The 24,898-nt window shown below is 30.2% G+C and overlaps 3 protein-coding genes and 1 pseudogene across 3 annotated transcripts; 3 read left to right on the top strand and 1 right to left on the bottom strand.

The window, feature by feature from the left end:
• Positions 1-1,270: 1,270 nt before the first annotated feature.
• On the top strand, positions 1,271-3,489 carry CG-BETA-1 (beta-conglycinin beta-subunit). Its single transcript, NM_001249943.2, has 6 exons — positions 1,271-1,593; positions 1,863-2,038; positions 2,169-2,249; positions 2,347-2,631; positions 2,774-3,053; positions 3,153-3,489. The coding sequence occupies exons 1-6, from the start codon at positions 1,293-1,295 to the stop codon at positions 3,347-3,349; spliced, it is 1,320 nt and encodes a 439-aa protein (NP_001236872.2). The 5' UTR covers positions 1,271-1,292; the 3' UTR covers positions 3,350-3,489.
• A 2,843-nt stretch (positions 3,490-6,332) lies between these two features.
• Positions 6,333-10,747, top strand: LOC121174361 (conglutin beta 2-like; annotated as a pseudogene).
• A 2,220-nt stretch (positions 10,748-12,967) lies between these two features.
• LOC102665464 (uncharacterized) lies at positions 12,968-13,611 on the top strand. Its single transcript, XM_006605993.4, has 2 exons — positions 12,968-13,059; positions 13,230-13,611. Exons 1-2 carry the CDS (start codon positions 13,002-13,004, stop codon positions 13,508-13,510), a joined length of 339 nt encoding a protein of 112 aa, XP_006606056.1. The 5' UTR covers positions 12,968-13,001; the 3' UTR covers positions 13,511-13,611.
• Positions 13,612-16,743: 3,132 nt separating this feature from the next.
• LOC100808979 (uncharacterized) lies at positions 16,744-18,409 on the bottom strand. The gene is made up of 2 exons (XM_003556008.4): positions 18,154-18,409; positions 16,744-17,193 (listed from the first exon to the last, which is right to left on the bottom strand). The coding sequence occupies exons 1-2, from the start codon at positions 18,332-18,334 to the stop codon at positions 17,018-17,020; spliced, it is 357 nt and encodes a 118-aa protein (XP_003556056.1). The 5' UTR covers positions 18,335-18,409; the 3' UTR covers positions 16,744-17,017.
• Between the last annotated feature and the right edge of the window lie 6,489 nt (positions 18,410-24,898).

Here is a 24,898-nt window from a genome sequence, read left to right on the forward strand (position 1 = left end):
TATATAATATGTATATTTAATTGTTTTGTTTCTCTATTAGCTAGGAATGTGATAACTCACTCCCTATGTGTTGTTGTGTTTGGATCCTGTGATGATCTTGAACTTGTGTTCGGGGGAGTAGATGAATAGGTGGATGACTATGAAGAACCTCATGCTAGAGGACACGGGAACACAACGCTCTGATAGGATGTGACATTAGGATATAGGTTCTATATTAATTGTATGAAGCTTAGACGACCTTGTTTGAGTCGAGAATACTTTATTATTTATTTGGACAAGTTTGAATATGATGTAGAAGAAAATGAATGTAAGCCTTTTTCCCCTTTGAAAGACTTGTAAAAAAAATGTTTTAAAAATATATTTAATTAATAATTAAATTTTTTTTCCTTATTAGTATATATGTGAGGGTAGAGGGTATCACATGAGCTCTGGATTTCCATAATGAAAAGGAATCAGAAAAAAGAAAAGGGTTTGCAACTAAAAACTTGGGAAAGAACAAAGGTTTAATCTTGGGATCGGTGACCAAACCTCTTTTTGATACCATCTTCCATTTAATCTAGAATATGAAAATAAGTGGATAATAAAAAAGAAAAATGATATTTAATCTAAGTTCAAACAACTCGATTAGTCCTTTCCTCAGTTATAAAAAGGAAAACAAAACAACGTACAACTCAATCAGATTTCAATTTGCTTATTTTGTTTCAACTCAATATTTAGCTTTTAATAATTAACTAAGGTTTTTATATTATATTTAGAATTTTTTTTCTCCTTTTATTTTATTTGCATGTATATTAGGAGTTGTCCAATGATAATTATTCTTTAATAATGAATCATTAGTCTTACATCATTACATGATACACATGTATGAGATGTCCACTCCATCTCTTGTTAATTTGATGGGCATCCATTACTTATCAACCATCCGCCATAGTTATCTGGTTGTGTATTTTGTTATCTGTTGGTACTCTGGAGTAGCATGCATAACGCTATATTTTTATTTCTAGGATCATGCATATACGCGCAAACCAAAGAACAGAGACCGATGTAAAGACAAAACATAGAGTATCCTTTCCAAAACAACGTCCAAGTTCATAAAATAGAGACGAAATGCAAGCACAGCACACATAAGTGGATGATCAAGATGGGCTCGTCCATGCCACGCACACCAACACACGTCAAGCAGCAAGCCCTCCCGTGGCCAAATGTGCATGCATACATGTTAACAAGAGCTTGCATAACTATAAATAGCCCTAATCTCACTCCATGTTTCATCGTCCAATAATATATATACTATGATGAGAGTGCGGTTTCCTTTGTTGGTGTTGCTGGGAACTGTTTTCCTGGCATCAGTTTGTGTCTCATTAAAGGTGAGAGAGGATGAGAATAACCCTTTCTACTTGAGAAGCTCTAACAGCTTCCAAACTCTCTTTGAGAACCAAAACGGTCGCATTCGTCTCCTCCAGAGATTCAACAAACGCTCCCCACAACTTGAGAACCTTCGAGACTACCGGATTGTCCAGTTTCAGTCAAAACCCAACACAATCCTTCTCCCCCACCATGCTGACGCCGATTTCCTCCTCTTTGTCCTTAGCGGTTTGTATTTACTCAAATGTTAATCAGTAGTGTTTTTAGGACATTGATTAAGAAACCCAAAAAATAATTATTTTTATTGAAACGCATAAATTTATACTAGCCGTGACTGTTTTTATGTCCTTATATGATCTTCGCAATATATATTTTCTATTATAAGTTTCTTAACCAATGCACTAACTTACTGTTAACAAGACCTTATTATTAAACATCATCTATCACTTGCTTAATTGTATTCATTTGATGCATGGTAATGAATTACATATATACAGGGAGAGCCATACTTACCTTGGTGAACAACGACGACAGAGACTCCTACAACCTTCACCCTGGCGATGCCCAGAGAATCCCAGCTGGAACCACTTACTATTTGGTTAACCCTCACGACCACCAGAATCTCAAAATAATCAAACTTGCCATACCCGTCAACAAACCTGGCAGATATGATGTATGCACTTCTCTTTCTCTCTTTATATATAACACATTCTTCCATTCTTCTTCTTCTAATTATTTATTTATTTATTTCCAAAATGTACGTGATGACCATCAATTTTAATTTGTCCTTTCTCTCTCTGTAGGATTTCTTCTTATCTAGCACTCAAGCCCAACAGTCCTACTTGCAAGGCTTCAGCCATAATATTCTAGAGACCTCCTTCCATGTAATAAGCAACCAACAGTACTCTATCTAACTATTTGCATTCCCATTTAGAGATTAGTCTAAATGCATGTCACACTAATTAAATATTAAAATGATAGAGCGAATTCGAGGAGATAAACAGGGTTTTGTTTGGAGAGGAAGAGGAGCAGAGGCAGCAAGAGGGAGTGATCGTGGAACTCTCAAAGGAACAAATTCGGCAACTGAGCAGACGTGCCAAATCTAGTTCAAGGAAAACCATTTCCTCCGAAGATGAACCATTCAACTTGAGAAGCCGCAACCCCATCTATTCCAACAACTTTGGAAAGTTCTTTGAGATCACCCCTGAGAAAAACCCACAGCTTCGGGACTTGGATATCTTCCTCAGTTCTGTGGATATCAACGAAGTAAGCATAAAATTAAGAAAAACCATATACTCAAACTCATGAACTGGACAATTCAGTTCTATTCACTCTCTCCTTAGTTAGCGAACCTAATTATTCAGTTCTATCAACAAATAATGATTTCTTCTTTTGTTCACAAATATAGGGAGCTCTTCTTCTACCACACTTCAATTCAAAGGCCATAGTGATACTAGTGATTAATGAAGGAGATGCAAACATTGAACTTGTTGGCATTAAAGAACAACAACAGAAGCAGAAACAGGAAGAGGAACCTTTGGAAGTGCAAAGGTACAGAGCTGAATTGTCTGAAGACGATGTATTTGTAATTCCAGCAGCTTATCCATTTGTCGTCAACGCTACCTCAAACCTCAATTTCCTTGCTTTTGGTATCAATGCTGAGAACAACCAGAGGAACTTCCTTGCAGGTACTATACATACACTGTTACTACTTTTTTTGCATGTGAAACATTAGCTGATTTGGTTATTTATTTCCAATTCTTTGGTGCCTGATTGAAAATTTGAAGGCGAGAAAGACAATGTGGTAAGGCAGATAGAAAGACAAGTGCAGGAGCTTGCGTTCCCTGGGTCTGCACAAGATGTTGAGAGGCTATTAAAGAAGCAGAGGGAATCCTACTTTGTTGATGCTCAGCCTCAGCAGAAGGAGGAGGGGAGTAAGGGAAGAAAGGGTCCTTTTCCTTCAATCTTAGGTGCTCTCTACTGAATAACTACGTAAATGTATGCTGTAAGAGCTCATCGTGAGCGTGGAATGTATCTGCCCATGTAACTATAAAAACTTGAGCTCTACCTATCTTCTATCTACTACGAATAAATAAATCCAGCATACGATGCTTGTGTTTTGTAGCCTTCAACTGTTCAACTGTCTTCATATATATGCATGGTTGGCACGTACTCATATATATGCTAAAGTAATTTACACGCTCAAGCTAAATTATGTGAGGAGTGTATTAAACGAAAAAAAAAAAGACATAAATTAGAGACATCTTCAGCAAAGTGTTACGGTCTACCAGAAAAGAAATTGACTTTGTTTTCAAGTCTTCCAGACTAAGAAGATCTTGAGTCTAAATACTTCTAAGAGGTATCACGTTGTTGTTTTATTGATGTATCATGTAGTTTGTGTTTTCTGGCCTGCTGCTTTAATTTATTTTCTTATATCATGGCTGATGTGGCTGGCTGTCGGGAATATTTGGCTACTAGATACATGTTTAATGGCAGAGTTTTGTATGTAAATGGCCACTGTAGGTGTAAAGGTTGATGTAGGAATTTACCAAGGGTAGAAGGCAGGATACTATGTATATGGGTTGGGATATCCTTGTACCTATTTATAAAATATATTTTAATATGTGCTGATGAAAATAAAAACCATATGGAATTATTTCATGCAGAGTGAATGAGAAGAAAGATCAATTGAGCATTGCAAAGTGATTGTTTAACTATCTATCGACACCTGTTTCATTTATAACATGAATTAGTAAAAAAGTATAACATGAATTAAGATATATTCTCAAGACATCAAATTAAGCAAGATATTTTAAATAAGTGATAAATTTGTCTAAAAAAGTTTTTTAAAAAATAGTTCTTAAGATTAAAAATATGTGAATATATTATATATTGAGGTGATAAAAAAGTTTACATAAAAATTATGTAATTAAAATTTTGCTTAATCAAATTTTGGACCTATAAAATGTATTGATTACATGTCAAAGACCAAAATGAAACAAATTGGACAGACCATTTCGAAAAAGATTACAAGGACTATGTAACAAAATTATCATATGAAGCACACTTTACACATACCACTACTTTACCATCATTATAGTGACGGGTTCCTCCTCCCATATACTCAAAAGAGATTCCTTCTTAGCTCCAAGCTTCAAATATCTTTTCACAAATTAAAGAATGTACGAGTTAGAGACAATGGTAAACACGAAGTTTCTTACAACGACTTTTTTTAAGCAAGATGCAAGAAGGGATAAGCGTGTCTCAACACTTATAAGTGGAAGTTGAAAAGATATTTGAACCATAATTTTTTTTAAAAAAAAGATACTGTAAATTTATGAGTAAATTTTAGATAAATGCTTGCTAGCTTTTAATAATTAACTAAGAATTTTAATATCTATTTATTGGATTGGACTCCTCTAAAAAATAATTTTTTTTTTTATTTTCTATTTTAATTTAATAATTTTTATTTTGTTAAAAAAAGCTGATGTGATGATATTAATTTAAGAGTGTCAATCTAAATCATTTATTAATATAAATGATTATGATCTGTCCACTTTATCCTCTAAAATAAGTACATGTTGCCTTTTAGAGGAGTTCAATCCCTATTTATCTTACTTTTTTTTTTTTTTATCTATTTCTTAAATTTTTGAAGTTAATCAATTGTTTACTTCTTTTGCTCAACTTGAAACAAAGCATCTTTAACTTGGTCTGTAATCTTGGCTCGACCTCAGTAAGGAAATCTTTAATAATCAATAATTATTCTTACGTCGAACACATGTACGCAGTATATCAATTGTATGATATCCGTTCCATGTGTTCTTGTTTTGACATGCGTGACAGCCTCCATAACTCTATTATTTGCAATTTATTGATTAGCTTGACGGTACTAGTCCGTACTGATCAATAACGCAACTTTCCTCGTTAACTCTCTATAGTCTCTTCAGTCTTGGATCATGCGGGAGAAAAAGCCAAAGAACAGATACCATTGAAAAGACGAAACATATAGTATCCTTTCAAAAACAATAATGTCCAAGTTCATGAAATAGATACAATAATTAACCATATCTTAATATAGGAATTTTATTATCTCCTAAAAAGTCAATATTAATATCTATTCATTTAAATTCATATTAATATAACAAACTTATTTAATTTGATGACATAAAAATAAAATTAACTAATATGATTATTTTATAATATAAACCACACTAATTATTGAAATATAAAAGTTCAAGATAGCCTCATCTGCGAATATATATCTATCCTAAACTAAAAGGACACCAAATACCATGCACAGCAACACGCATTCACCAAGGTATCCACCTTGCCGCGCGCATAATCTCAACCCACGAGTCCAATGCGAGCCATCCCTAAGCTCGTACGTATTCTTTTAATTTCTGCCACCACAATTTTGTTTAATTCAACACACGTCACTCTGCATGCCATTCCGTAATATCTCACTTTCCTCTTTTCATCATCGAGAGCCTGCAATTACATTAATATTCGAGTGTAGCGTACAAACAATATTTTAAGTTAAGCGATTGCTAGCTGCTTCGTACAGCACGGTTTCATTTGTTGCTGTTGTTGCCGGGAATTGTTTTTGTTGAAGATATATTTTGTAATCGCATAATATTTTATTCTTTAATTTTTAAAATAAAATTTAGTAAATAAGTTGGTTTTTTATATTTTAGGAGTAAGTCAGTTTTAATGAATTAGCTAATCAATAAGTGGTTTTTATCTTTAAAGTAAGTTAATTTTAATATTTTATTTTACCAATATTTTTTATCTAATTAGTTTATCTTTTGTTATTTATTGTATCACTGCTAAGAATAATTTGATTTAGAATAAAATAATTTTATTTCCTCCACATACTATTATCTCTCTTCTCTCCTCTGTTTTTTATAATTTTCTCCACAAAACTAACAATTAATATCATAGAATCTTATTCTTACAGGACCTATACCATGGAAGTTAAAGCAAGTTTTTCTCACATAACTCTTCCAATCTTTGATGGAGAGAATTATGATCTTTGGGAAGTGAAAATGCAATCCTACATGGAGTCTTTGGATTTGTGGGATGCTGTGGAAGAGGATTATGAAATATATCCGCTGCTTGAAAATCCCACCATGGCCCAAATTAAAAATCACAAGGAAAGAAAGATGAAGAAGGCAAAGGCAAGGTCGTGTTTGTTCACTGGTGTTTCACAAATGATATTCACCAGAATCATGACTCTTAAATCAACCAAAGCAATTTGGGATTATCTGAAAGAGGGATACGCTGGAGATGATAGAATACGAAGCATGCAAGTGCTGAATTTAAGGAGGGAATTTGAGCTTCAAAGGATGGAAGAGTCAAAGACAATCAAAGAATACTCAAACAAATTATTGGGTATTACCAACAAGATAAAGTTGTTGGGAAGTGATTTTGCTGATTCGAGAATTGTAGAGAAAATTTTGGTAACGATGTCGAAGAGGTATGAAGCATCTATAGCTTCATTGGAGAACACAAAGGATCTTTCAAAAATCACATTGGCAGAAGTGCTACATGCCCTGCAAGCTCAAGAGCAACGAAGGTTGATGAGGCAAGATTGTATTGTCGAAGGTGCTTTGCCCACCAAACATCATGAAGTGAATGAAAGCAAAAAGAATTTTTTTAAGAAGAATCAGCCAGTAAGTAGCGAAAATAATGCAAACAACCAAAACAAAGGTAAGGATAAAAAGAAAAATTATCCACCTTGCCAGCATTGCGAAAAATTGGGTCACCCACCATACAAATGTTGGAAACGGCTAGGCGTAAAATGCAGCAAGTGCAATCAACTTGGACACGAAGCTATAATTTGTAAAAGCAAATTTCAGCAGCAAGAAGCCGATGCACAAGTTGTTGAGCAGGAGGAAGAAGATTATATTTTTGCTACAACATGCTATTCGATGAGGAGTAGTTCTAAATGTTGGTTGATTGATAGTGGTTGTACGAACCACATGACATATGATAAGACTCTATTCAATGATTTGAAGCCAACTAATGTCTCAAAGGTCAGAATTGGGAATGGTGGCTATATTTCTGTAAAAGGAAAAGGAACTGTTGCAATTTCAACGTGTTCAGGTACCAAATTAATATCAGATGTTCTTTATGTACCTAACATTGACCAAAACTTGCTAAGTGTAGGTCAATTGATTAAAAAAGGATTTAAAGTGTCTTTTGAACATCAACATTGCTTTATCTATGACATTGCTGGCCAGAAAGTTCTAAGGGTTAAAATGAAAGGTAAAAGCTTCTCATTTGATCCAGTAGAGGAGGAGCATACAACCTATTTCACTCAAGTCACACCCACGGAACTCTAGCACAAGAGACTTGGTCATTGTCATCTTGAAAGAATGTTAAACATGAAAAAAAGGAAATATGCAAAAGAAAATTTGAAGAAGTTTCAAATTGAGGAATGCAAATCTGTTAGCACACCAATGAATCAAAAGGAGAAGTTCAGCAAAAAAGAAGGTGTTGATAACATTGATGAAGAATATTATAGGAGCTTGATTGGATGTCTAATGTATCTCACTACAACAAGACCAAACATTCTATTTGCTCAAAAAAACAAAACTGGAATTTTTGTTGACAATCAAGTAGCCATTGCTATTGCAAACAATCCCGTGTGTCATGGGAAGACTAAACATTTCAACATCAAGTTCTATTATTTGGTAAATATGCAACAAAGTGAAGAAATGAATTTAATTTACTACTAGTCTAAAGATCATCTGGCTGACATGTTTACAAAGTCACTACCTATCAGCAAACTTGAATTCTTAAGACAAAGAATTAGAGTTTGCAGTTCCAAAAGTAAGGAGGAGTGTTGAAGATATACTTTTGTAACTGCATAATATTTTATTTTTCAGTTTTTAAAATAGGATTTAGTAAATAAGTTTGATTTCTTATATTTTAGGAATAAGTCAGTTTAATGAATTAACCTAGTCAATAAGTGGTTCATATCTTTAAGAAGCAAGTTAGTTTTAATATTCTGTTTAATTAATATTTTGTTATCTAATTAATTTACCTTTTATTATTTATTGTATCGCTGTTGAGAATAAATTGATTTAGAATAAAATAATTTTATTTTCGTATTATCTCTCTTCTCTCCTTTATTGTTTATAATTTCGTCCATAAAATCTAACCGTTTTCGTAGCATCAGGTTCTGTCTAATTACAAGAAAAGACAAGTCGACACATGAAGTGACTGCAAAGTTGCGATAGTGAGAAAGATCCACACAAGAGGAAAGCATGCAAGCTTAGTTGCAAGTTCGTTCCCGAGCACGGGGAGCAACAAGAATAAGAAAGAGAAAAAGAGAACAACCACAACCACACCCACCACACGAGGAGGAAAGAGGACGCCACGAGGGTGAGAAGGAGGAAAAGGAACAAGACGAACGTGGATTACAGCCACGCACGTCCATTTCCACGACCACAGGAGCATGAAGGAGAACAGTGGAAAGGAAAGCATCGTCATGAAGACGCCGAAGAGAGAGCGAGAGTGAGACAGAGGGAAGAGGAAAGAATAGAGAGGGAAAAGGAAGAACAGAGGGTGAGGGAGGAGGAAGAGAAACTCCGGAGAAAGAAGAAGAAGGTCAAGGTTGGGAAGACTCACACTCACGAAGACAGAACACCCTCTTTCTCCCCCACCACGCTGACGCTGATTTTCTTCTCATTACCTTTCATAAGTCAAAGACTTCTTTCATGAGTATCAATAGATAGTTTAGAAAAATTGAAAATAACACGAGTTAATTATATTAACTAATTTCAAAGGAAGTACTAATTAAACATCAACACTTTGCTTCTGCTTAGTACTAACTATGGTGATCAAATTTCACTAATTACAGGGAGAGCCTTAATTAACTTGGTAAAACCTGACGATAGAGACCCCTACTACCTTGACCGTGGTAATTATGCCCAAAGAACCCTTGCAGGAACCACTGTCTATTTGGTTAACCCAGACAAGAAGAACGATCTCAGAATAATAACACTCGCCATACCTGTTAACAAACCTGGCAATTGAGGTACTGCCTTTTTCTTTATAACAGATTAGTTAATTAATTCTTCTAATTAATTTGTTTCCAAAGTCCTTTCTCTTTTCTCTTTCTCTAGAATTTCTTCCTGTCTAGCACTCAAGACCAGCAATCCTACTTGCAACGCTTCAGCGAGAATATTCTGGAGGCCTCCTTCAATGTAAGCAAGCAACACATGCACCATCTAATTTGCATTTCCATTTAGTGGTTTCTCTGCATAAAACACTAATCAAATATTATTATTATCATTATATTTGCTTGTGTGCATGCTTGATTTTATAGAGCGAATTTGAGGAGATAAACAGGGTTCTATTTGGTGGAGAGGAGAGGCAGCAGCAATGCGAGCAAAGGCAGCAGCAAGAGGGAGTGATTGTGGAAATATCAAAGGAGCAGATTCGGCAACTGAGCAGACGTGCCAAATCCAGTTCAAGAAAAACCATTTCATCCGAAGATGAACCATTCAACTTGAGAAGCCACAACCCCATCTATTCCAACAACTTTGGAAAGTTCTTTGAGATCACCCCTGAGAAAAACCCACAGCTCGGGACTTGGATATCTTGCTCAGTTCTGTGGATATCAACGAAGTAAGCATAAAATTAAGAAAAACCATACACTCAAACTCATGAACTGGAAAATTCAGTTCTATTCACTCTCTTCTTAGTTAGATAACCAAATTATTGAGACTTTTAAATAATGATTTACTTTTTCTTTGTTCACAAATATTGGGAGCTCTTCTTCTACCACACTTCAATTCCAAGGCCATAGTGATACTAGTGATTGATGAAGGAGAAGCTAGCATTGAATTTGTTGGCATAAGAGAACAACAACAGGAAGAGGAAATTAGGGAAGTGCGAAAGTACAGAGCTGAGTTGTCTGAAGACGATATATTTGTAATCCCGGCAGCTTATCCATTTGTCGTCAACGCTACCTCAAACCTCAATTTCCTTGCTTTTGGTGTCAATGCTGAGAACAACCAGAGGAACTTCCTTGCAGGTACTATACATATGATATTGAATACATTGTTACTACTTTTTTCGTGTGAAACATTAGCTAATTGGGTTATTTATTTCCAATTCTTTGGTGCCTGATTGAAAATTTGAAGGTGATAAAGACAATGTGGTAAGTCAAATACAAAGACAGGTGAAGGAACTTGCGTTCCCAGCTGGGTCTGCACGAGATGTTGAGAAGCTAATAAAGAACAAGAAGAAATCCTACTTTGCTGATGCTCAGCCTCAGCAAAAGAAGGGAGGGAGGAAAGGAAGAAAGGGTCCTTTGTCTACTGAATAAATATGTACTAATATATATGCTGTAGGAGTTGATAGTGAGCGATGAAACTATAGGGCTATATGTAACTAATTATAATAACTTGAGATCCACCTTTCTACTACTAGTAAATAAAATAAACAAATCGAGCATGATGGTTTTGTTTACCATCTGCTAACCAATTTTGATATGGTTGGGACGTACATATTACAGATTCCAAATTATCTTAATTATGAGATTAACTCAAATTTTTTAGTACCTGACATTAAAAAATAAAAATAAATCTTTTAGAAGATAAAAGATCAAAACAAATATTAGAAAAATTTAAAGAATATAAAAGAACCAAATTAAAATATATTTTTGCATTTTTTTTCCTGAACATTTTAAATAACCAATAATAAACATTAATGTTTCACATATATTCGTGCAAAATTCGTATTATTTTTTTTAGGAAATAAATATCAATATATATAAGTTTTAGGCCATGGAAAGGTAGCATGATGCTTTGGATCTTTTTCCAAGTATAGTAAATAAATTTTTAAAAATATTAAACAAAGGATAAAGTTTTTCTCTTGTGGTGATAATACTCAATTATTTTCAATTATATTGTTTTATTTTTCTGTAGTTACCTGTTGAAATCTAAATTAGTGCTGATAATGAAAAAATTTAGATAAGAAAATGAATTAGAGGTGAAGGTTTGGATTGTCCTTACCGATATTGACTTTCAATTGAAAAGTCAAGTTAATGAATTACAATATTGAATAGGTCAATAGAAATAGTTTATTCGTTGTAAAATTATTTGGTAGTTGTTTATGACTATTGAATTACTGAATTAACAAATGTAATTTACGTTAATTAGTTAGTTGGCATACCATTGAGTTTGATTATACTGATATGCGTCTTTTCACTTCGTGCACTTTAAATTTTGCAAATAATAGTTAATTTTCAAATCAATATTTTCTCTATATATTATGCTCATGATGTTAAGAAATATTGTAGCAATATTGATTTTGAGATATTTTTTAAAGAGTTAAACAGGTGCCAGTATATTTTTTAATTACACAATGCAATGCTATAAAAAAAATTGCTCAATCCAATTACTTAACCTAAATGATCTCAATTAAGATTATATTGGGTTGGATTGTTAAAAATATCATTAACTCAATCCAATTAAAAAAAAAGTATTAGATTAAAAATTACATCAAATTCAACTCAACATGAGTCACTTAAATCTATCAATTTTAAAGGAATAAATTTCTAAATTCATATTATATAAGAATAAATTATTTCTAATATTCTATCATCTTTATGATTAAATTAATTGTTATTGTAAAATTTATTAGATATACTCATTGACTGATTAAATTAATATAAACTATTTCATTATTAAATAATTAAATTATTATAAATTGAAAATTTTAAGACCAAATTGTTAAGAAATTAATAAACTCGTTGACTGATTAAATATAAAAATACTATTTAACATGAAATTAAAAATTATTATAAAGACTAAATTATTCCTTCAAAAAGAATAAAGACCGAAATGTCATGACGTTAATAAATTCATTGACTAAATTAATATAGAAGAATTAATTAAACATGAAATTGGAATATTAAAAAATTAAAACATATCCATGTAAGGTTTTTGAGAATAAAATTAAGAGTTTAATTTCAATGCGTTAATGATGTAAAATAATTTTATATTTTATTTAATTATAAATTATTATTTAAATTATTTTAAGATAATTATTTTAAAAATTAACAAATTCATTAATAGGTTGTTATTGAATCATGTATAAAAAATTTTACATTGTCAATATTTAATCATTATCATGTATAAAAAAATTTACATTATCAATATATAATCATTTTTTTCTTAAAGTAATACATACTTCACTTTTAATTATCAAGTTGTTGGTTCAAGTAATCTTGAATTTGATTTCTTTAAATAAAATATGCGATCAATACTTCACTTCAATATTATAATGACAAAAAAAATACTATCACTATTAAAAATTATATATTTAATGTTATTTTAATTATCATATTTAGTCATTTAATCTTAAATTGAAAAACTGTATATTTAATTATCACATTTATTAAACATTAAAAACCATATTAATTTCTATATAAGTTTTCTTTTAAAATTAGTCTAACACCCAATGAATTAAACAACATGGTAATCTCTGACGGAAAAAAGAAAGTAACCGTCAACATTGCTACATGCACTAAGGTTTTCTGGGCCTATAAATTCTCACTGAAACTAATCTTCATTCCACTCCATCACTCTCGCCTTCCAATCTCATTTGCGAAGGAACAAATGGCCCACCTAACATCAACTACTTGTCTGATTTTTGGCCTTGTTATATTCACTTCAGGTACTTTTCTATAATTATTTTTATACAACATGGTGCCCAGTCAATTTGGACGTCTCCCTAGTGTTCCAAAAAATATTTTATATTTCTACACACAGCACCATTATTAAAAAAGAAAAACCAATAAATATCTCTAAATTACTACATTAGAAATTTGACTCTCTTCTTTTCAGTGATATCGAAGGGGAACAGCTGTGAGCTATCCGTAATTGGAGGTGGTTGCCCTGATTTAAAAGAATGCACAGAAACGTGTCGTCCTTGTTATCGTGGCATAGGCGAAGTCCACGCGTACTGTGTACCTGCAAGTGGAGGAATTCCATATGATCAATGTGTTTGTAGAATGATGAATGGAGCACCCTGTAACCCTGCTGGACCACCGATTTGCCCCCGACCATGGCCACCTACTGCTACCATTGCCACCAATCACTCTCAAACTCACAATGCAACTCCTTAATTACTCAATGTTAACACCTACATATATAATGCATGGATATATTATTACTTTATACACCAAGACTCCAAGAGTCATATCAACACCAATAAATGAATGAGAAATTTTCCAGTTCCATTATAAATTTTTGGGGTTTTGGTGGAACACTTACCTTTTAGACTACTATTAAGTATCTTATTTTATCATTCTACATCTTTCTTCTAGTTTTCACAATCTTTCTTAAAATGAGCATGAAATTCAAAATGTCCTGCATGTGATGCAGTAGGCCGAAAAGGGCAATAATTTTTTCCACGACTCTGCAAAAATTTTCCAACTCCAACATATGTTATGCGTACATCCTTGAACTGTGGATCATTGCTTAATTCATCAACACGTTCGAGCAAAATGCCCAGAAGACTGAAGTCTCTGTTTTTGTAACTCTCTCTCTCTTTCTTTGTATGAACAAAAATTGGAATGAAATAGATGACCAAATATGTAAGACATTAATATTTGTTTTTTATTTACTTTTTATCTTTTTAATCCATGATAACAAACAATAAGTAATATTTTGATTATCAAATTAAATTCTAATCATATTAGTTTATACTCAAAGTCAAAAGTCAAAACATTAACACAAATTATAAATTTTATACAAATAATACAACAATATCAAACACTAATCAATATTAACATATTTACATTTTAATTAACATATACAGTACAAAAATTAATATTAAAATAGAACAATTATTTCAAATGCGTATTTTGATAATATATTATCACATATAATTTTTTCTTCAAATTATAAGATATAAATTATCTTTTTTCATCATAAAAATATTAGGATTCACAATTTGCAGACTTTTCAATCATTTTAAACACTGTTATATTAATGGAATCAAAATTAAATTTAGCATCAAGTATAAATTTACCATTTAATACTACTTTTATGCTAATTATATTTGATTTCAAATTAATTGTTATGTTGAATATTTAATTTTTCTAATTAATTTATTTGATTAAGTTAATGGTGTTTAATTGATAATTAATTGATGTAATGCATATATTTAATTTCAAATTTCATTTAATAAAAGACATTATTGACTATCACTTCATCATTTTATTCAATCAAATAATTTTTTTATAATGAATATCATGATTGAGCTGTGTACTTGGTGAAAATCTTTGTTGAGATACTCATTTGACGGTAAACAGTTTTTTTTAGTAATTTCTAAAATTTTTTAAAATGTTTTTAATGCTAATTTTTATTTTTTTATATTTTCTTTTATTTTTAATATATTTATTAAATTTCCTAATTATCTCTTTTAAACAAATTATAATTTTATTTTTTTTTATTTTATACTTTTCAACTACTTAAACAACTAATTTTATGAAATATTATAATTTAATAAATTATTTTAGTCTCTAACTAGTCTTTTAATTAGTTTTCCACACATAGCCTTGAGAGAAAATGAAATTTTGTTTGTGATGTGAGGACAAATCAACATATGTGGCCCTTGATTTTGAACATGAGAAATAAAGACTACTGAGGATAAAATTAGATAATTTCTATAAAAATCAAGTGAACAAATTAATTGTACCATATGAGGTAGGCTTCTTTTTTTCTGTTATAAGTTCTTTTATAGAGAATTTCGACTAACATGATCACATTCTTAGTTCTAATTAGCTCATGAAAATGCCTTCGGACGTATTTGGTAAAATTAACAAATATGCTCACGATCATATAAGTTGCACAGTAAGACAAATGCGTGGGAGTACGATGACGAAAAGGTATTGAGATAAACTAAAAAGAATATACTAATAAATTTTATATTATTATATTTGTGTTCTACTGATTCATCAAACAACATATAAAATAAAAAGTTGTTCAGTATTTTGATAATTGTCATGTCCTATTTTTCTTATCGTGTACCGTCCCGCACATCAAACGGAGCCTAAACATTGATAATTTGTCTTAAAAAAGTCCGTTAAAATTAACCGTTAATATAATTGACAAACACATATTTTTGTCACTGGGATAATCGAATGGATTATTCACTAATTTTGTATATGACTTAATTTTTGTCCAAAAATATGACTACAACTTTTAGTGAAATTTCTAAACTTAATTCTCAATCGCATTCTTATTATCATTCGAACCATCAATTTATTTGTGTAAAAAATAATAATAATCATCTTCATCAGAATCTTGTATAAATAAAGGCTCAGTTTGACGCACATCGTGGCACCGGACAGAAGGGACAGCACAACACAACCTAGCCAGTCACAGCACAACATTTTAGGCTCTGCCCCGTTTGCGAAATAATGCACAACACAAAAGTAAAAATGAAGAATTTACCAATATATCTTCTTCTTTTTTTTAATTTACCAGAACAAATGCATAGTACAACTTTTCACTGTCACCGGATTCAACATAGGCGGTGAGCATCACCTGCCAAACTACCGTTTCGACACCACTGTTCAGGGCTGCGGCTCCGGCGCCGATCCCGACGGCAACACCGAAGAGGACATGCGTGACATGTCTCTTCATCTGGTTCGTAATCATGCATAGTAATTGGTTGCTGCAATCAAGTGGGATTTTTAATTGAAACAAATTCTCAAATATATGGTGGGCAGGTGGAGTTCTGTATGTAGAGGATGGAGTTTGTGATGTTGTTAAAAGAATCAAGTTAAAAACAGTACTCAGATAGCAATATGATTTCACTTTTTCGGATAAAGTTTTTAGTTACAAAGGTCTTCAATATTGGAGGGTGCATGAGAGTCTTTATCAGGAATGAGGTGGAAGCATAGTGTTACACTCTTTCAAAGGTGCTGGAATATTTTTATTAGCAATGTTGAGGGTCAAAAGGCACATTTTGTTTCTATCTTTGCTCTTGGTATTGTCCTTGGGTGGGTATAATGTTCTTATAGTTGGCACGTTAATTCCAAGAGCTAGGTTGAATAGAGAGGAAACCACAAATACGTAATTTTGGAGAAAAGAAGAAGCATCGAGTAAATAGGAGAAGAGCCAAGGTTGTTGCTGTGAACATGAAAATAGATAAACAAGAGACAAGGGTGATGACAAAAGGCAGAGGCAGGAGACGTGCGGAAAGTTTAAGGAGATTTTTGTCTTTTCATGTTTTGTTACGCAGGACAACAACTTTGTCCCCTGTTTCAGCGAATAACAAATTTCGATGCTTTGCTCTGTCTCGCGTTACGTGTTTTGTCCAATCGCATGGCAAAGTTACAAATCAAACAAAGAAGAACAATTATTGTTATATTTATTTTCCTGTCTATCAAATTTTAACAATGAAACGTATTCTAAATGTTACATTAAGTAACTTTATGAACACACTGAAAACGACTAATATGAGTTTCTTTAGTAAATACATGTATTTTGATAAGACGAGCATTTTAATTAAGCTACATCTAACTAGAAAACCTTGACAAACACACTCCATATATATAAACACAAATGCATTCTACTAAAATGATACTTGGGCTCGTGCTCTGTTTCCATTTCAGTCTATCTTACATCTCATTCTTCGTATTTGATGGGGATGGGACATTGTTGTCTTTTTCTGTTGATGATGGGGCCGAGCGATAGGCCTTGTAGTCTTTTTCTGTTGGTACAGGATACTTCTTTTTTGATGCGTCATCATCTAAGCTATTTGTGCCTATTTTTCCGTTATATTCGTCAGCTGTCTCTGCAACATATATAGATAGATAATAATTCAAATTAAATTACGGAGTCTAGAGTTGATAAGTTTTGATAATAATAAAAAAAATACATAGTCACAAGGAGCATAATTAGTGATAAATATTAAACAAAATAGAATAACAATGTCGATGAGTCGATCAATACTACTACTACTGCTATATTATCTGTTATTTTGTTTAAAATTTATCCAGTCAAATAATTTTAAACAATGCCAATTGAAGAACACAAAGAGATCACAAATATATATATATATATATATATATATATATATATATATATATATATATAAAGATATTTGTTGATTAAACAAAATATAGCCTACGTACACCTAGGTTAGATTGGTTTATATATGTAATGGACAGAAACATTCAATGCTAGCTACACAATTACGACTGTGTTTTGGAGTTTCGACACCATCACGACGCATTTGCACAATCATAACTGTCTTTTGAGGTTTTGAAAGAAAGAGAAAAAAGAAAAGATTTAACATGTTGGTTGAGGTTTGATTTTGTGATGTTAAAAAATTTATTTAACAAATAATATTTTAATTAAATAGGGACAAAATTGAAATATTTAATAAATTTATTACTAAAGATCAAAATAATAACATCAGAATATAACTTAATAACTATTGGTTAAAAATTAACTTAATAACTTTATAAATAAAAAATTAACAGTATCAAAATCCTTCAAATTAATGGAGTATCATAGAAATTCTCTAATTAAGATTAAAATATTTTTGTATCGAAATCAAACTCATTATGTACGATCAAATTATAAGACAATTATCATGCTGATGGAGGATTCTGATCCATGAACATATGTGCCTTTTTAAAATCACCATACGACGTTGACATTCAAATGATTTTATTTTTAACAATATATAATATATAATAAGAGAGAGATAAGAATCACAATTCACATGGAAAGTAACAAGTTAACTTACCCCAAAGTATTGGGTTTTTGCACCGGCCACCACAAAACCATTTGCAGAATACCGCGGGGTATATGCAAGCATTGTAGCAATAATCGTAGCAGTCTTTTCGTCTTTCCTCGAGGGTTATTGCCTCAACACCTATAGCCACAACAAGGCACACCAACAACAATGCAACGTATTTGTTTCCCATCTCACCTTAATATTCCTTAATTTGTTTTCTTTTACTTTGTTGGTAATAATTAATGATGTGTATATATAACTGGATGAATGACACCTGAACCTGAACCACAAAAAATGTTATGGTTCCTTGCTAAAATTTGTTACAAGTGGAACACTTCTCATCGGCTTCCCTAATTGTTCTCGTGCTTGTTTATTACTATTTTTTTATAATATCTATAATTAACATGCTAGCAAATTGTCTTCTACACAAAGAAAATGGATCAGAACTCCTTAAATAGGAGCCATTGTTTATATATAAGAAAAACTATTTTAAATCTTTTACAAAATTTCTCAAAGTTCTGGGCACATTTTGCTCTTTCAATCATATCCATGGGTAATACATGTGAAGTAGCTATAAGATAGGAGGTGGATGTCCTGGTATGAAATGCATAACGTGTTATCCCTAATTATCGGGGTATAGGCGAAGTCCATGCATCTGTATATAATCCAGTTGAACCACCATATATGCATGCATGCATGCCCCAAACTATGGCCACCTACACGAACTATTTGTTTCTAGCCACAACGAAACTCGTATATGAAACTCTAAGGAATGCTGATATATCATGCTCTTATTATTTAAGCTATATAACTGATTGGGAGCCCAGAGCACTAGCTATAGCTAGTAATACACTAATATATGTTGATTATATTCTTTGTAACAATTTCTTTTATTGATTAAAATTTATCAAAAGTTATAAAACCATTAGTGAGACTTGTTAAATAACTAGTAACCTGGTTAATCTTGTCTTGTCCATTTTCTTTATAAAAAAAAACAAGTAAGAATAAATATAAAAAAACAGAGGTAATTTAGACTTGCGTCTTGTTAATACTATTTTTAAGGATACCTCATTTGTGATAACTTGATTTAATTAAGCTTGCATCTTGTTAATTTAGATACAATTTTTTTTAAAATGATTTAGATACGATTTCTTAATCCATTTTTTTAGAATATTTGAATTTTAATAACTTAACAGTGTTGCTATTTGGTGCGAAAGAAAATATGCACTAAACATACGAACTGTTAATTAGACGGTTATCTTTTTTTCTAAGTAAATATAAATTCAAAAAATAAAAATATATAAAACATGTTATCCGATATCTAGAATACGAGGTTCGTGAAAATTCCACTAATTTTTTTTTCATGCAAATTAGCATTTCTCATAACTTAATAACCTTAAATTTCCGTGCTATATTTATGAATTTTTAAAACAATTATAATTTATAATTTAACAGCTAATTAATTTTAAATGATTTTTTTCAATGTGATGTGTTTTTAATATAATATTTTAGGATATATAACTGAATTGTGACAACTTAGTAATGTTAAACTTTCAAACCATATTTTATGGAATTTTCTAAAATATTTGAAATAAAATTTATATTTCATATAAAATTCAATTAATTTATATGTATTAAATCAAATAATTTAGGATTCATAAATGGTAACAAATTAATAATCTTAAATTGTTTCCACTATATGTTTTACAAAAAAATTGGACATTCTTTAGGTAAAACTTAATATTTTGGTTTTAAATAAAATGATCAATTTAAATGTGATCTTGTTAATATAATAGTTTAGGATTAATAAATTGTCACAACTCACTTATTTTTTTAGAAGATTTTTTGTATTTTTCATTGCACTTAGAGATACATATATATGCAGACATATCATCCTATCAAGTCAATATTTATTTTTCTTAATTTAGTTTCTTTTGCAAAGTTAATAATCATTTGTTTTCTAAATCATTATGTTTTCTTTTCTTTTATACTCTATTTTGAGTTAAAATAAATATTTTTCAAACATACCAATAATTTTCACAAATAACTAAAGGCAATCTTTTTTATTTTATAAAAAATAGATATATTATTAGAAGTGTTGTAGAATTACGAATTCATCTTTTCTTGTGCAGAAATCAACTCTTCAAATCAAACTTGGTTTTAATAGACTAATTCTTGGGTTTTCCTAGTTTAATAAATTTTGGTTATGATTTCATTTTTTTTTATTTGTTGTTTTCATTGTCGTCACAATTACGTTACTATTTAAACTAATATAAAAGCGTTCCTGTCAAATATTACGGAAGAAAATTAAATGATCAAAATAACTTTGTGTGTTATTGAGATAAACTCAATTGGTTAAACTACTGGATATAAACTGTATGTAAGCACACGAATTAATTTGATCACTCCGAATATATATTAATGTGTTCCTTCCTCCTGTTTCCCATTTGTTTACCTAGCTTCTCTCTCTTTTTCCCTTTAATTATAAGGCCCATTATGAGCCAGAGCCTGCTCTTTTCTTTTTTTGAAAGGAGCCAGCGAGAGCCTTTATTAGAAAAAAAAAAAAGACATGATTTTATGCATTATTTAGTTTTATGATAAAAAAATGATAAACTTAATTAACAGCAATATCATATGTTCTTCTTTTTTTAAAATGAATCTGCAAGAAATTTGTTGCAGCTGCCAAGTGAAAAATCCTTCATTGTCACGCATGCCAAGCCAAGTCTTATGCCATTATCTCTCACTGAAACCGGTTTAAGCTTAAAAGAAGCTTTGATCGAGTAAAATAATACGTTGATTTTGAGCTAGGAAACATTTTTGTGTAAAAAATACTTGGGTCGTTACTTGAAACAAGTCACAAAGAATTTGTGTTGAGCCCGAAGATACTTGGTGTTAAAGATGGTAACAGTCTTACCTATTATTATAGAGAAAATCTTAGGGTGTATGTAGTGGTGTGAAAGAGAAAAAAAAAAAAAAGAATTGAGAATAAATATTTAAATTAAATTAAAAAAATGTGAAATTCATATTTTTCTAAAGAAATTTACTCCAGAATAGCAATTCCTTTCCCACAACTAAACAAACACTTAGTGATGAACTAATGATTGGATATAATCTTGAGTTAAGAAAGGTCAGGATAAAAATTGTTTTTCTGTTTATATAAAAAAAAACACTTTGTAGGTCAGGATAAAAATTGTTTTTCTGTTTATAAAAAAAACACTTTATAAAAAAAATTGTTGAGTTAACAAACACTTTGTATTTTATCTACTTCAAAAAAAAAAAAAACTTGCTTCTAACTCTAATATAAAAGTGAAGATCCTTCTTCAGTTTTCATTTTTTTTATTTTAGCTTTCTTTACTACTATATATCAGTCGTTAAACTCCCTATTATGGAGATTAAATGTAGGTAAACTGACGTACTTGCTTTGATTCATCATCCATTTTTATGCTACTATGTTAGTGTTTAACTTCTATGCCTAATGCTACAGTAAAAAATAATTCTATGCCTAATGCCTTTTAATTTGTTGTTTTATCACCCGTAAATTGTTGTTTGATATGATTTGCGGTTGGAAAATTCTTATTGAATCTAGAACTGAAGTTAATCACCTAGTAGACCTTGTATCTAGGAAGAGATTTTGGGTTATTAGCTTGTATCTTATCAATTAATCTATTTAAGAAATATGTCAGGGTTTAATTAGTGGATTTAGGCCCTTGTTATCTAAGGAATTAAGGCTTAATTTTGTGGGTTGATTTTAAAATTGAAATTTGAAAGTATAAATTAGATAAATGTTCTTGGTAATGCTTGAGATTGAAGTTTAGTGAAATTTAATCCCACATCTTTCATCTAATTGGAAACCTCCCACCCTTTTGCATTTTAAGTGTTTTGATAAAATAAAAAAAGAGCTTAAGTGTTTTTATTTATTTCTCATGTTGTTTTTTTGCTTAATTATACAATTGGTTGCCTCAATTATTTATAAAAGTTTAATTAGATTTTTCAATTCTTAAATAGTTTAATCAGGTTATTTAATTATTAAAATACTATAATTATATATCATTTTCGTACAATTGTAACTGACGTCCTCAAGTTGCAATTTCTGGTGGTTTAAATTTTTTAATAGTGTTGGTTTTTAATTATTGCTATATTTATTATGATTCTGCAACGTAGAAATATGGCTGTATGTGTTGTATAGTTTAATTGTAATTTTTATCTCTAATTTTTAAGAAATTTGTAACTTTTATCCTCCGTCATGCCATTAATAAGCATAAGTTGGGATAAAATTTGAAAATAAATGATGGAGGATAAAATCTGTAAATTTATGAAAAATTAAAAATAAAATGCGCCCAAATTAATTTATTTGAGATAAAATTTCCCAAAAATGAAAAAAATGCACTAAGCCTATTATTAAACAAATCATTTTTTTGTTGTAATATTTTCAAAATATTTGATTAAAAGGATAACTTGTGTCATAATTACTTTGATTACAATTAATATAATTTTAATTAATTCAAGAATAATTAAAAAGATAACTTGTTTCATAATTAATTACTTTGATTACAATTAAGGAATTAATTATATAATTAAGAAATTCTAGTTTTTTTTAAGTAACCATTAAGTTTCCTTATTTCCAAATATTAACTCGTTTAGATTGTCTAGATAGGGGGGGTGTTTGATTTTCCGCTAAAACTGTGTTTAACAGAATTTTTCTACTTTCGAAGACAAGAAAGTAAAAGCAAGTTCCTTATTAATTAGAATGAAAGCTAGTTACATGCGTTATCCAAATAAGTTCATGGTAGATGGTTTTTTACACGCTAGTAATTGTTGCAAATCGTCGTTGGGTTAATATCTTACTTACGCCTTTAAATACTTGTCATTGATGGCCTTCTTATGCACGTAGAAGACTATTTCAACCATTGTTGGAAGGTGACTGTGACTCTGGTTTTAAATTTTAATAACGATGGTTAAGCTTCAAAATTCAGAGTTGCAGAAGAATGTAACTAGGACTATTTTGTGTTAATAATCGTAACATATAGAGTAAAACTTGCATGTTTTTCACACAAAGACTAAATTGTGAAGTAATACAACTTATTCTCAAATACTATCAACTATACAAATTAAATGATTAACTTTCAACTATGTCATTATCATATATCATCCATGTTTTCCACGTCAACCACATATATAAGCCACTTCATCAACAAACTTAAATCTTGGACCAATCCTTAACTAAAATGTAGATGTAGGGACTACAAAATTTTCAATATAAGAATTAACATTTAAAGTTGTGCCAATGTAAATTAAATGATAGTTAAACCTTACAAAAATGTGTTCATTGATTAGTCATCAAAAACTATTTATCGCCGATGATTTTTCACTATTATCAACGACCATCAGAGACAGAAATTTTTTTTAGAAAATATTTGGATTTTGATAAAATTTAAATTTTGTAATTTTTTTTAACCGAAATATACTTATATCATTTCGGTAATAATCAACTGCTCAATGTAGGAAGTAACATGGTCAAAAGTATAGACTAAGTAAAGATGGAGTACCCTAACAAGCAGTGACATCCAAGGGAGGCAAACAAATTAAAATTAAAAAAAAAACTAAAATTAAAATTTATAAAAAAATATATATTTTTGAGTTGATACATGCTTAATTGTTTTTCTAGTAATAGATCATATATCTAGTTTTAAACCCACAATTAATAATTTTAAATTTATTTATTTATTAAATAATTATTTGTTAAAAGTTAAATGTTTAAATAATTATGTAAAAAAAATTGATCTCCCCTCTAATACACTCTTAGATTCATCCCTGCTATCAAACATATGAGTAACATCATTGATTTGTTTCCTAACAAAATAAATATCATAGGATTAATTGACTCCTTGAGTTTTTAAGGCCATCATAAATGGTGATTTTCTTGTTCTTTCAAGGACATACTTTTTCAGTTTTATTAGAAATCTACTTGAAAATTCTAAAATATTTTAGGAGTTGTTTGATTTGACTATTTTCAGTTTTCAGTTTTCATTTTCACTGAAAATAGAAAATGGTGATAAAAATACGTTTGGTTGGATTTTTTAAAACATTTTCAGAAAATATTTTTTCAAACGAACAAAAAATTGTAAACAATAAAATTTCATTTTCAGTGTTTTCAGTTAACACTAAGAACCTCATTTTGGGTAAAATGAAAATGTGGTGGCAAAAAATGTAATTTTAAGCAAATCTAAAATATTTTCTTTTGAAAACACATTTTCAATATTTTTATTTCTTGAAAGTAAAAAATAAAAAATCAAATCAAATATATTTTTAAAATTCTAATATTTTAAAAATAAAAACAGTTTTCAGACAATGAAAACAAGAAATAAAAATAAAAAATAAAAAATGCAAACTAAACACACTCTTAAAGATTTATTAATTAGTTTAACCAATAAAATTACTTACGAGTAAGAATGCTTGATTATTATAAAAAGTAAGAACAATAAATATATATTGCTATATTTTATTTGAATGATTAAGATTAAAAAGTAAACGCGCATAATTTTTTTAAGTAATTATATAATTAATTTTTTATTTTATATATGTATATATATGGTAAAAAATTTACAATGGAACTTAACATTAATAACATAAAGACTATATGAAGATTAAGCAAGATATAAAAACGAGAAAGAAAGAAATAAAGGGCAATTAGTCTGAAATAATAGAAGAGAACCAGAATAACATTGATAATATTTTAATGGTATTACTGTCAAGC

Source organism: Glycine max, chromosome 20 (genome assembly GCF_000004515.6).
Source record: "Glycine max cultivar Williams 82 chromosome 20, Glycine_max_v4.0, whole genome shotgun sequence".
NCBI classification, from domain to species: Eukaryota; Viridiplantae; Streptophyta; class Magnoliopsida; order Fabales; family Fabaceae; genus Glycine; species Glycine max.

What these genes read in the sequence shown, in the direction of transcription:
- LOC102665464 (XM_006605993.4), top strand. Translation starts at nt 13,002, where the DNA reads ATGGCCCACCTAACATCAACTACTTGTCTGATTTTTGGCCTTGTTATA. An exon ending in CCTTGTTATATTCACTTCAG is followed by an intron (nt 13,060 to 13,229) that starts GTACTTTTCTAT and finishes TCTTCTTTTCAG; the next exon opens with TGATATCGAAGGGGAACAGC.
- CG-BETA-1 (NM_001249943.2), top strand. Translation starts at nt 1,293, where the DNA reads ATGATGAGAGTGCGGTTTCCTTTGTTGGTGTTGCTGGGAACTGTTTTC. An exon ending in CCTCCTCTTTGTCCTTAGCG is followed by an intron (nt 1,594 to 1,862) that starts GTTTGTATTTAC and finishes ACATATATACAG; the next exon opens with GGAGAGCCATACTTACCTTG. An exon ending in ACAAACCTGGCAGATATGAT is followed by an intron (nt 2,039 to 2,168) that starts GTATGCACTTCT and finishes CTCTCTCTGTAG; the next exon opens with GATTTCTTCTTATCTAGCAC.
- LOC100808979 (XM_003556008.4), bottom strand. Translation starts at nt 18,334, where the DNA reads ATGGGAAACAAATACGTTGCATTGTTGTTGGTGTGCCTTGTTGTGGCT. An exon ending in CAAAAACCCAATACTTTGGG is followed by an intron (nt 17,194 to 18,153) that starts GTAAGTTAACTT and finishes TATATGTTGCAG; the next exon opens with AGACAGCTGACGAATATAAC.